Source organism: Pogoniulus pusillus, chromosome 22 (genome assembly GCF_015220805.1).
Source record: "Pogoniulus pusillus isolate bPogPus1 chromosome 22, bPogPus1.pri, whole genome shotgun sequence".
Taxonomy (NCBI): Eukaryota; Metazoa; Chordata; class Aves; order Piciformes; family Lybiidae; genus Pogoniulus; species Pogoniulus pusillus.
Genome location: NC_087285.1, coordinates 13,206,525 through 13,218,994, shown reverse-complemented (window position 1 = coordinate 13,218,994; position 12,470 = coordinate 13,206,525). Strand labels below are relative to the sequence as shown.

The 12,470-nt window shown below is 47.2% G+C and overlaps 1 protein-coding gene and 1 long non-coding RNA gene across 5 annotated transcripts in view; one reads left to right on the top strand and one right to left on the bottom strand.

Annotated features, from left to right (window-relative positions):
- The window catches only part of CSNK1A1 (casein kinase 1 alpha 1), a 34,981-nt gene extending 27,870 nt beyond the window's left edge, over positions 1-7,111 (bottom strand). For 2 of the 4 annotated variants that reach the window (XM_064161803.1, XM_064161805.1), the window contains exons 1-2: positions 6,528-7,110; positions 5,638-5,744 (exon numbers count right to left, since the gene is read on the bottom strand). In XM_064161803.1, coding sequence (XP_064017873.1) covers positions 5,638-5,744; positions 6,528-6,650 — 230 coding nt within the window. In that variant the 5' untranslated portion in view covers positions 6,651-7,110. Of the gene's footprint in view, positions 1-5,637; positions 5,745-6,527 lie in introns of all 4 variants that reach the window. The other 2 variants (XM_064161804.1, XM_064161806.1) reach the window with 2 other exon arrangements.
- A 351-nt stretch (positions 7,112-7,462) lies between these two features.
- On the top strand, positions 7,463-8,670 carry LOC135185003 (uncharacterized). Its single transcript, XR_010306319.1, has 2 exons — positions 7,463-7,606; positions 8,267-8,670. It is a non-coding gene; the product is annotated as an uncharacterized LOC135185003 (long non-coding RNA).
- Positions 8,671-12,470: the final 3,800 nt, after the last annotated feature.

Sequence of the window (12,470 nt, the reverse complement as noted above, 5' to 3'; positions counted from 1 at the left end):
GCATGACTGAAACACTGAAGTGGAATATTTAGCAGATGTCATCTAACAGTTGCCATGGTGAGTATGAATTAGGCCACCCAAGTACTAAATAAAGAAACAGCAATGAACACTCTACACTATGAAGTTCGATAGACTCTATAAATAACATTCTGTATCATTTTTTGTAGTTATGAGAGAAATACAAACAGATGAAGCATGCCAGTGCAACCCATCTCCTACACAGTAAAGCCATTTAATCTGCTTAGTGTCACATTGCATACGTACTTCCGTGTAGCTGACTGGCTGTTTTGCTGGCTGTTCAATGGATTTCCTTAAACCTGGTAAAGATGTGAGGAGAACCTAAGTCAAGGTTCTTCCACAGAAGTCAAAAGGTAAGCCATTAATACACATTAAGTACAGGAAACATCATCGACGTAAGGAGTGTTTCAGTAAGTAGCTCTATAACCTGTTCAAAATAAGAGTAGCTGAATGTTGCGGAGAGGAGGAAACGTTGTACTTTTGCAGCTGCTCTGCAATGGCTGAATCAAAGCAAACAAAAACAAATACAAACAAACAAAAAAAAGGAGGAAAAAACCCCAAAAGCCAAGAAAATGAAAAATGGACCATTTGTTTTCAAACTGTGGTCTCCCTTGAATGCTTCTAAGGAATCCACAAGAGAACAGTTAAGACAGAAGTTTAGGCTGCTATAAAGTATGAAGATTTTGTTTAAAGGCATTCTTCTCTTAGCAGAAAAATCTTACATATTAAAAAATGAGCTTTCAATTTTACTTTGAGCTACCCAAACAAGAGCCTTCCTCATCTACCAGAGCACTTCTGCCCTTCAGTTTGCAATCTTAAGGACTAACAGAATTTTCCTCCTCACTGCTTTTAGAGCCAGATGAAAGCATCAGTCTTACAAATAAAAGACAGAAAAAACTTTTCAGACCTTATCTGACAATTAGTTCTGAGATTATTTGGAGGGGGTTATGAGGGGGAAACATCAAAGGGTTGGTTTTCTGTCTCTGAGTTTGGTGGGTATTTTTCTGGTGGTGTTTTTTGGGGGGGTTTTGGTGCATGCACGACTTTTTTTTTTTAAACGCTCCAGGAAGTTATTGGGAAAAGAGTTTAAAATGAAGGTGTTTGAGAGGTGTATTTACAGATTTTTAACTAGTGTTACAAAGATCATCATTTGAAGTGCTCAAGGAAAAGTCCATTTTAAGAACAGCCCCAAGATTACTAACTTTGACCACATTCTTACGTTGCATGTACTGCTTAGTGAAAATGAATACTGGCAGAGTCTGTTATTAACAGATTATCCAAAACCATGGCAGTAAGCAACCAGAAGAACAAAGACTGGGGAGGCCTTTTTTCCTTTTGCCAGAAACTTTGCAATATCCCTCACAATTTAGAAACTTGCAGAGTGATATGTGGGTGGCAATTTCTCAACATAAAATAATTTCAGTACAGTAAGTTGTTGCAAAAAGTTCAGAAATGTAAGGATTTATGGGTTTGTTTAAAAGAAAATGTTGCAAAAAAAATCTGCTGTCAGTAGCTTTTGGGTTTTAAGTTTACAAATGACTAAACTCAAATATCACCTTGCTGTACAGTATCTCCTCAGCGTTGCCCACACAAGAACACATGCAGTATCAGTTTCACATCCACTGGGCTCTCCCTGCCAGTAACTACAATACTTCATCTAATACATCACCAATAGCCACAGCTAGTTTCAGTACAGCTGTTTTCCATTTGAAACTGATAAGGAAAACAAATTATCCCCTAATATTATCAGGGGGAAAAAATCATGAAACTCACTTTTCTTTCAGAATTATATCTGAAAAAGTACTTAAAAGATACTAACAGTTGATAAATACCATAAATGGCAAAAAAACAAGTGACAGTTACAGATAATTCAAACAATTGCTTTTGTCAAGTGTGCTTTAACAGTTACACTATGAACAAAACAACATTCAAAATCACTACTCTGATGCACTCCAAGCCAGAACCAAGAATTTGGGAATAAAAGCAGATAGTCCAAACTAACAGGATCAGTGTCCAGTTAACAAGATTACAGATAAAAATGCTTTGCCACTGAAAAAGAGAGAAAAAAAGCGACAGCTGATGGCTGAGAACAATGAGAATAAGCCCATCAAAATACTGCGGACTTTGCATTGTGTCCTAAAGGCAGATCAGATTGTCCGAACGTTAAGCTCGGTTCAAGAGTCTTTTGTGAAAAACTGAAGTAATAATTAACTAAAATCTGTACATCAAGAACAAACCACAGCTTAGAAATACAAGGCTTTGCAAGATGCCAAAGAGAGTTCAGAAACTTTGCTACTTTTCCAGAAAACAGTAAGCAGTGAAATCAGCTATCTACAAGTGTAAACTGGTTTGGAACATTCAGAGAATAAAGACACTCCAACTGCAATTTCTCCCCATTTTCTCTGCTAACCAAGGCCCCTGCTTACCCTCCATGACAAGTGAAGGTTCACAGTTTATCCAACAGAAGCAGTATTAAAAAAAAGTCTAACTTCAAAATTGAGATTTTGCTCTTTAGTTTTCTTGCAGTCAGCCAGAAAGGCCATCAAATCAATCATAAAGGCTACTAAAAAGTTTTGCTTGGTTTCAGCTAATTTAAGTGACACTCCAGATGTGCTATCTTACTATAGTCTGTAAGCACACTGAAAGGGCAGATTTCAGTTTTGAGGACAAGTGTTCAAAATGAATAAGCAATGCATAACTCATGTTTTATTCCAGCTTTGTGAGTCAAAGAACCTCATCAGACGACTTCAGTACATCAAACCATGTAGCACAACTTTCAATAAGCTGATCCTGGTCACTGCATTACTTACGTAGATGAAAAACAAAGAACAAGTCCCTCACTCTTAAATGAGGAATGTCTATTTTCCAGAATTGTAGCACTGAAGTAAATCTTAATTTACACAGTCTGGAAATAGGAAAAGCTTAGAAAGATTAATTACTTTTCTATCTAATGTTGTTTATGCTGTTGTTGTTTGAAGGTGTCATCTTGCAGAAATTTTAACAAATACATCAAAAGATTTTTCTTCGACTTGATTCATCCTTTCTAAATATAGAGAGCAGACAATAGCTTGACAGCATAGCACTATAAAACAATGGCAGATGGTATATTATCAATTACACATGCAAAGTGTCCCCCACACAAAGTCACACAGTCTCCCAGCTACTGCCAAAAATGCATGAATCGACTCAAACTACATGCAGAGTTATTTCACTTCGGTCTTACTTTCTGTAATCACTTTCACAGCCATATCCTTAGTAAGCACCTCAGTGACATCTGATTTGGCAAGTCAAATCTGTTCCCCTTGGATGTAAAGCACCAGGGACTTTGCTTCTACTAAAGGCACCGCCTTTTAGCATGTCTCAGTTTTGCTGGGTACTGTACTCAGCTTCCTCTTAAAGATGATGAAGATAAACATAAAGACGCTATTTTAGACTTATTCAAGCATCACCAGATGCCATAAGGTAAGAAGGCCACTAGTAACAGAAGCCTAGCCAAAGAACCTGCCAAGCAGCATCTGGTACAATAGATTCAAATTTAATGCTGTTTCTGAAGACAAACAAACCAAAAAAGGCATTTCCAAAAATTTTCTCAAAATAATTTTCTAGAAAAAAAAAGAACCCTACAAAGGTCAACAATGTGGGAACCTGAAAGTGAACAATTTTAAGACTTACTGACCTCAAATAGATTGCACACCTTCAGCACAATGAATCAATTGTCTATGAATCAGTTTGAGCTGTTTCAAGCATTGCCTCAGCTGTCCCTTCTTATTCAGATTCTTGTATCTTGCATTACTTGGGGCGGAGTTGGGGGGGAGGAGGAAGTGCGTGTGAGTGTGTGTTCCCGAAAGGCTGTAGCTCCCTTGTGGTGGTGAGACATCTAACTCAGTCACCAGTTACATCAAGTCAGATACCAGAATAAATGAGGAAAGAAAACTCACGATATGAGTGCTGTAATTGAAGCTAGGAGCAAGTTTCTCAACATCCGAGATTAATTCCAGTATTTCAGCTTCACACAGAAAGCTCTCACAGGGCATTTTAACCACATCCAAGAACATATTATAGTAGTTCACTTCTATTGCACCAAAAAGTTGAAAGATGTGCCACTCAGGCCTAGTTACAGCACCAAACATTTGTTTGCTATTTAAAAAACAGCCAGAGAATGCCTGCTTTTCCAGTTTGTGATGAAACACCTGGTATCTGCTTGCTTTGGCTCTTCTCCCAGTTATCCCTGTTTTACCGTGTAATGACTACATTTCCCAAAATTCAATTTCTATTTCAGTTGTGAAATACAGGCACTCATTGGAGGAAAACAAGGAAACTGCTGTCTAAAGAGTGATCCGGTTTTCATGTAAGCAACTGTTTCAGCTGCAAGTATCCTGTTTAATTCAGGTATAGCTATTCTATTCCTGCAAAAGGCTGTAGTGAATGAGGACAGATGGCCAAGAGAACAGTTTGTCCTCTGCTATACAGCTCCAGCTTACATTCAGGACTACAGGCAGTTGTGTGTGAGGGGGAAGCTATTATCTCAGAAGTGCAGATTTGATTTAGGTTTTGCTGAAATTAACACATGATCTAGAATATGTCATCGTAATAATCTTAAAACAGGCCTACACGTCACTACTGATAAAGGTGCAAGGAAGGGTTGACAGATTAAATGTAATCCACTGTTTGTCCTAGTATCTATAGTGAAATTGTTTCTGCAGTTCAAAGAATAAAACTCCTTTTTGCCATACTGCAAACGTAAGAAATAACAACTTTAAAACCAGTTATTAACAAAGCTTAAAAATCAGAACAACTTGTGCAAAGTCTCTGTGGAGAAAACCCAAGTTCTACTTCATCGATTCTGACGCCTAGATTCAGTAGTTGGGAACTAATCCAGTACAACACCTCAGTCTCCAGAGAAGTAACTCCTCCTAGAGTCTGCTGCACCAGTTTTTCTTCCAGATCAGGAAATTATTAGACACCATTCAAAGTTTCAGACAGAATACGAAACAAGGAAGCCGCATAATGAGCAGTTGGGAGGGATTAATCTTGGCACTTTAACCGTACGAAAATCCTAGTGACGCATCTGTTGTGGGCAACAGAGAGGGGCTGCCATTTCATTCCCGGCGGAGGTTCTCTGCAGTCTCAAGCCTTTCAACACATAACTATGAAAGGAAAAGATACATGCCGGAGCACGTCCCTTGTCCCAACAGGAGAAGGGGGAGGGTTAATCACGTCCATCCGCCATTTTCTGAGCGGAGGAGGAAGACATGTTGGAACAAAAAAAAAAAAAAAAAAGAAGAAGAAGAAGAAAGCAAGCAACAAAAGAAAGCAGCCATTTCCAGGGCCGGCTCCGAACTCCCCACCTCATCCGCGACAGCGGCTCTCACCGAAACAGACACACTTTGTTCTAACCACGGCAAGGACCTCACTTTCAAAGAGGAATGTATGGATAGGAGAAGATAGCAGGCCGGTGCAGAGGATATCAAACTAGCTGTAGTACTTGCAATGGAGCATTTCCCACCTCCCCCCAACAACCCAATACCTTCCCAGAGAAATCTCTTTTTAGTGGTGGTGTCCTGCCTCACACTAAGGTTCAAGAAAGTCACTGTACCGGCATATGTGAAAGGTTCCTACCGTATATGTGGGATGCCAACTCCTCCCTGCAGAATCTTGTATAGTTTGCTTTCATAGAGCAGCTGGGGATGTCTAGCCTTCTGAGACTCCAACTTTACAGCAACTTCCTACAGTGAGAGGGAATAGGGAGTCAGAGTGTCCACCAAGGCTTAAGGGGCACAGCACTTCAAAATCCCCCTCACACCCCTGCTGAAAATGTGTAATTTTGTTAAGCTCTCGACGCTCAATGTCCTGCATGTTGTGGTGTCTTCGAATAAAATCCGTATCGTGATGGTTTGTACATAAATATCCATCCCAGGTCATAGAATTGAGCTGGAGATGTAAGGTCTTTAGATCCGTGTAAGTGAGGAAGAACATACGTGGGTGTTTCTTCTTTACAGCTCAGAGCCGTGAGGGGGAGGAAGAAAAAAAAAAAAAAACAAAAAAAAAGAGATGAAGAAACAGGGGATCTTCTTTGTTTCTATTACTGTTGATGAAAATGAGATAAAGTGTTCCCCAGCTGCGAAAGAGGGGGGCACAGCTGATTGGCAGGAGAGGGACGACTCTGGCCGCTCAAAGACAAAGTATGTTTGTCCACAATGGTGGTCTCCTATGCAGCTGCTGGGTGGGGGGCCACGACCTTAGAGCTCTGCTATCGGCAATGAAGGCTCTCCGGTGGGGGAAGCCCCTCAACCCCGGGGTACGAACCTTCACTTCCCCACCCCGCGGAGGGCGGCTAGGCCACCCGGGCGAGACAAGACCGCCCAGTGCCTCGCAAGCAGCGACGCTGGGGCCAAACCTACAGCTTGAAGTTGGCCCTAGGGTTATCGCTGGTCTCTGGTTCCCCCCGAGGTGCGAAAGGGACCGTGCCGACGGGCCCCAGGAGGTGAGGAAGTGCGAGCCGCCCTTACCTCCCCATTGGTGATGTTGATCGCCAAATAGATGTCCCCGAAGGAGCCCGACCCGATCTTCCGCACCAGCTTGTATTTGCCTCCGACGATGAACTCGGCCTTGGAACCGCTGCTACTCGCCATGGCGAGAGGCGGCTGAGGGGCCCTCCCGACGCTGAAAAGCTCGGGGGAAAAAACAGGGCTCTAACCACCGCCCTAGAAGAGGGGAAAGGGGCAGGGGAGGGAAAAAGGGGAGGGGAGGGGGGCAGAACAAGGAAGACTGGTCCCCGCTGCTAAGCTCCAGCCGGGCCCCTCCGGCAGGCGCCCCTCTCCAAGGATCTGTCCCGCTCCCTGGCCGGGCGTCGCTCGGCTCTCGCGGCACCCAAGAAAGAGAAGAGGCGACCACCGAGGTGCTATGAGGACAGGGACAAGGAGAGGGAGGGAAAGGGAAACGCGAAGCCGCTGGCTCCGCCGGGTCCCGGCCACCGCCGGTCCCTCACTCGGCCGCCGCCGCCATCTTGTCTCAGCCACTGCTATCGCGGACACAAAATGCCCCCAGCCTGCAGCCGCCGCTTCTTCACCGCGCGGGGCACGCTGGGGACGGGGCGGGGCGGGTAGCGCGCGTGCGCCGGACAAAGACCGCCCCCTGCAGGCCGCGCGCCTGCGCGCGGGGCCGCGCGGGCGGAGTCGAGGGGCGGGGAGAGGGCAGGGCCGCGCCACTGCGCACGCGCACGCCCCGCGTGTCCCCCAGGCCAATCAGCGGCGCCGTTCTGAGCCCGCCTCCGGCCAGGCGTTCTGCGCGTGCTCAGCGCGCGCATGCGCCCGGCTCGCGCCGAGCCCGGGCGGAAGAGGCCGGCGAGCGGCTGCCGTGCGGCGGCCGTGCCCTTACCCGCTTCTTAAAGGGGCAGCCTGCACTGGCGGGATTCGGGGCAGCCTGCACCGGCGGGGTTCTGCCCAGCCTGCCCCGGGCTGCCCCGCTCGGAGTCCAGAGCAGTGGGGCTGCGGAGCCGCGAGGCTTATGCTGAAGCTTCCGGGTGCTCTGCCCACCCCCAGCCGTGTCCCTCGGCGATGGGCCGCTCCTCAGCAGCCTGGGCAGGCAGGTGCGGCAGCCCCTGGGGCTAGGGGACAGGCGATAAGGCCGGGTCAGCGTCACCACCGTGACGCACGCTTCGCGCCTCCATTATATGGGGATGTGGCTGGGCTGATGACACCGTTCCAAGCTCCTTATCACATCTCAGACCCTGATTTGCATGCACGTTAATGGCCTGGTTTTATAGATAGATGAACCCATAACCTGTCTCCTTGTGCCCCCGCGGCACCAAGGCCCTGGGGTATCTGCAGCCTGGCAGGTCGGAGGGCAGAGCTGTAGGACTGGTGGCGCCTTCCGTGCACACACAGACATCTGCTTTATCACCCTTCACTGCTCAGCCTGCCGCCTCTGATTTATTCGGCCAACCTTTGGCCGTGGCCTACTCAGATTGCAGTGCAGATCGTCAACTAGCTGCACACATTTCTGCTGGGAGCTTCTCAATCCAGGGGAAAATTCAGGACACTGAGAAGGTTATGACCCTCTCACAAGGACCATACCATCCATCACTGCAACATCTTTTGTCCTCCTTCACGTGGCCTTTGCACTCAGCTCCTCTCCTCAGTATTGCTTTGACCCAGCAGCTTGTGCTCCAGGAGCTGTTCTTTGCTGTCTGTCAAAACTGAGAACTTCTTTGCCCTCTTGCTCAGTGCTGTGAGTTTTTCCTTTGCAGGAACACGAAACTGTGAATTCCCAGTGACTCATCATCACTCCCTGTCAGAGTGGCGTCTTCTGCTGTGCAAGCCTACATTTGGGAAATGATTCAGTCTGCAGGAGAAAGAAAGCTCCTACAGTAATATAGCTCATGGATTTAGAGGGGAAAGCCTACTCAGGATGTCTGCTTTTAAGAAGAGCAGTCAGAGAAACTGCTTCCTAGTTTGCTCGGTGCACCCAAAGCCATGAGAATAATACAGAATAATACAGAATTTGATTTAAAGGCTGATCTATGCACAGATTTCTTTAAAATAACTGACTACCTTGGAGAAAAGTGAGATCAAGAGGTCCAGGTTAGGACACACGCTCTATCAGTAGGAAGTTGTTCACATAAAGGCAGAGTCCTTTTAACAGCACCCACATGGTGGTAGAGGCTTTTATTGGACTCACCACATTGCATTCTGCCTTCGTAAAGGCCCTGTGGTACGAACACTTTTCAGTCTGCACAAGTGCAAAGAAGTCCTGGCTTGTGTCCATCTGACTGTTACACAGTGAAGGAAGCCTGCGAGTTGCTTGTGTTTCTTCCTCTGGTGGGCACAGTCAGATAGTCTCTATAGCGAGAGCAAGAGGAGTGGAAGGGCACCATCCCTGGAGGTGTTCAAGAAAAGCCTGGATGAGGCACTTAGTGCCATGGTCTAGTTGACTGGATAGGGCTGGGGGATAGGTTGGACTGGATGATCTTGGAGGTCTCTTCCAACCTGGTTGATTCTGTGATTCTAAGGGGGAGACCAGCACTGCCCTGAGCTGCAAATATCATCTCCATGTCCCCTTTCTGTTTCGAGAAGCTTAAATTCAAGGTTTTACTACAGGTCTCTCCACATCCCTAATAAAAACAAAAGGTTCCAAATCAGCCTGGACTGTGCCAGACACACCAGGATGACAAGGATGCTCCTAAGAGCAAGCTAGCCTGCAACTCATCCCCACCCGGGTTCCATCAGGGAGCGTTTGTGCAAGCAAGAATATCTGCGCTCCTGTCGCTCCGAGGGAATGTGGGTCTTGTGCGGAGGATCCTGCAGAGATACATCACACACTAGTTACGGGGGGTGGAGTTTCAAGGGCGACTGAGGTATCTTTAAACATCACACTCATTTCTAAATGCAGAGCCCCTGTGTCCTCGGTTGGCCTCACGCTGCTGTTAACAGTGCTTTGCAGGCAGCCTAGGACTGCCGCGCACTCAGCGGCCTTTGGGCTTTACTTGTTTCTGATGGCTGCCCCGGGTGGGATTTAAGGCGTTTGGAGGCGTTTGGCTTGAATCGCCTCTTTTCGGAGGGGCTGGAAACAAAGGTCTGCAGGTCCTGGCCGGTAAACAGACCAGGCAGTGGTGTGCAAGGCAGCAAGATCTGCTGGGCTGTGCAATGCTGCCACCTCCTGCCGGCCGGGGGACGACTCTGCGTCCAGGGGACAAGGCTGCTGCCTTGGGCCAGAGAGCGTCACACGGGACCGGGACTGGCCGGGCCGAGCCCGGTGTGGACGCCCCCGGGTACATCCTCCCCGAAGTCTCTGCAGGCTAGATGGGTGTTGCACGGAGCGGGTGACCAGCGATGGGCACTTGGCGTTTTTTGTCTTGGTCGTTTTTAACGCACGTTCGCTGTGGGTCCCTGCAGGAGCCATGGCAATAGGACCATTAAAAGGAGGATCAGGCTGGATCATAAACCAGGCTAAAACCAGGACACAGAAGAGAAGGCACACCTACCAGCACAGCTGCAGCTCCATCACCCTGGCCAAGAACAGTGAGGAAACCTGTGAACGATCTTCTGGACTGGGACCATGACATGGACTGGAACCTCTACCCCATCTCCAGATCTGGCTGCTCCATGAAGGAGGAGCTGGAGAGCCCTGTGTGTCAGCGTTCCACCATGTGCCTCAGCAAGATGACCTCAACCTGTTTTCCACTTCATCACTCCTGTGGTTGCAGACCACACTTGTTTCTGAGCTGGGGACACCAGACTGGATCCTACCTTTCAGATTTACATCTCAGCCACTCTGGGGCTCTGCTTATGTCTCCACGGTAGCAAGAAGAGCTTTGTTCAATGTCAGAGAAGAGGGAAGGTAAATATGTATTTCTGGGTAGACAGAATTTAACCAGTGAAGGAATAGCACTGTTCGGCACATGGGTTGGAGGAGACTCAGTCTGATAGATCCTAGATGTCCAGAAGCTGATGAGATCTGGAGGTGGGTCTCAGCTGCTGTATTGCTCCAAACGGAGTCAGGACAAAGTCCACCAATACAAAAGCTCTTGTTTTTTTATCTTGTCCAATGGATCTGTTCTTTCTTTATGCCATGCTGCAGGAAAATTCTCCTCCTGGCCCCTTGTGGAAATCCACATGCTATGAGACCATGTTTAGGGTTTGCCTTGCTAGGCAGAGAAGATACTGACAGTCTGAAAGCAGTCCTGGCCTTGTGAAAATCCTACCACAGCCTCTGCCTTGGGGTTTGTGTCTTGAACCTTTAACAAAGCACAGGAATTGTTGAAGACAAACACAAATAATGCTAAGATCTGCACAGACTAAACCCCACAGAGATACTGATTCGATTTAAAATTCTATTAATTAAATGTGCTGGGAAATGTAAGTTGTGAAGGGAATTCTAGGCTGTGGTTTCATAGCAGCTGGCCTGATCTATGGACCCACTCACTGCTGCTCATACAGAGCAGTTTCACTTCTGCGTCCTTCTCCCCTCCTACTTCATCCCACTCCCAAAGCCCAGCCCTGGTGCTTATCAGACCCTCCGTGGTTGGTTTGGCTCTCCAAGCTCATGGGAATCTGTCCAAATGATTTCTCCTGGTGTTTTCTCTGGGTTAATGTTCTGCCAGGCTAGTGACTGCAATGGCTCAAGGAGCTCCAGGGGACAGTACAAAGGTTGTGCCTTATTGACAATGGCATGCTGTCAGTGAAAACACCAGAAGGCAGCAGTCAGATGAGAACACTGAAGAAACATCCCCTGCTGCCTGGAACAGTGCTGTGAAAACACTCAGGAGAGAGCACAGAGGTGTGAAATTCACTGCTAACATAGAGAACATCACCTCAGCAGCACCACCAAAGATGACAGGACGAATAGACAGCTAGAACATTCACAAGCTATTCTTTAGCTCCTCATTTTCCTCATTTTGCCAGGACACTGAGACCATGAAAAAATGTTTATGGCTTCATCACTTGACAAGGTGAAAGGAATAAATCCCCTCTCTTCTCTTTCCAGAAGACAGAACATAAGTCCTGCTGCATGACCAATCCTCCAGTGTGACCAGCCCTCCTTGATCCTAGCATTACCAATCCTTTATTTGTGAATGTGTTGCAACTGAGCATCCCCAAATCTCTCAGTGTGATCCTAGCAAAGGAGCGGGTGGGCTCAGTACAATAGACCAGATGTTCGAAGCAGCACTGATGGAGCACCATCCTTTTTGCATGCTTGTAACCATGTCAGCGTGTGCCACTAGGAAGCTGGAGCAGGAGGGACTGCTCATCGTCCTAGGCAGCAGGGATATCCCTGGCTCCTGTCTAAAGGCTCCTGAGGAGGGAGGAGCAGTGAAATGACAAGCTAAGCAAAGTCATGATTGAAAAAGTCAAAGGGCATTCAGCTCCTTTGCTCTGGCATGGCCAGCTCGTGTTCAGGTCACATTATAATTTCAGAGCCTCTCCAGAGAGGAGCTGTCATCTTCCAGGGCTTGCTTCCTGCTTCTGCTGTGGCTAGGACCTAGGAGCACCAGAGATACACATCCTGAGCACATCTGCAATATGGACCATAAAGGGCAAAGTCATGTACCACAGCTGAGCTGGGCTGACAGATCCCATCCCCTGCCAGGAGGCAGAGTCCTGCTCATTGCTGCCCAGCTGCTCCAGCAGTCTGACTCCTCCCTGAGCTGATGCACTTCCTAATCTGGCAGGAGACAATGCTCTTGTTTTGTCAGGCTAATTTTCTGATCGTTTTGGGAGTCAAGTGATGTCATGGCAAGGTCCAACAAAGCTGGATGCAAAGAAGTAAGATGAAGCCAGGCTCTTCTCGGTGATGCCCAGTGACAGGACAAGGGGCAATGGGTGGAAGTTCTATGTAAACATGAGAAGGAATTTTTTCACTGTGAGAGTGACAGAACACTGGAACAGGCTGCCCAGGGAGGTTGTGGAGTCTTCCCCTCTGGAAATATTCGAAACCAGCCTGGATGCATTCCT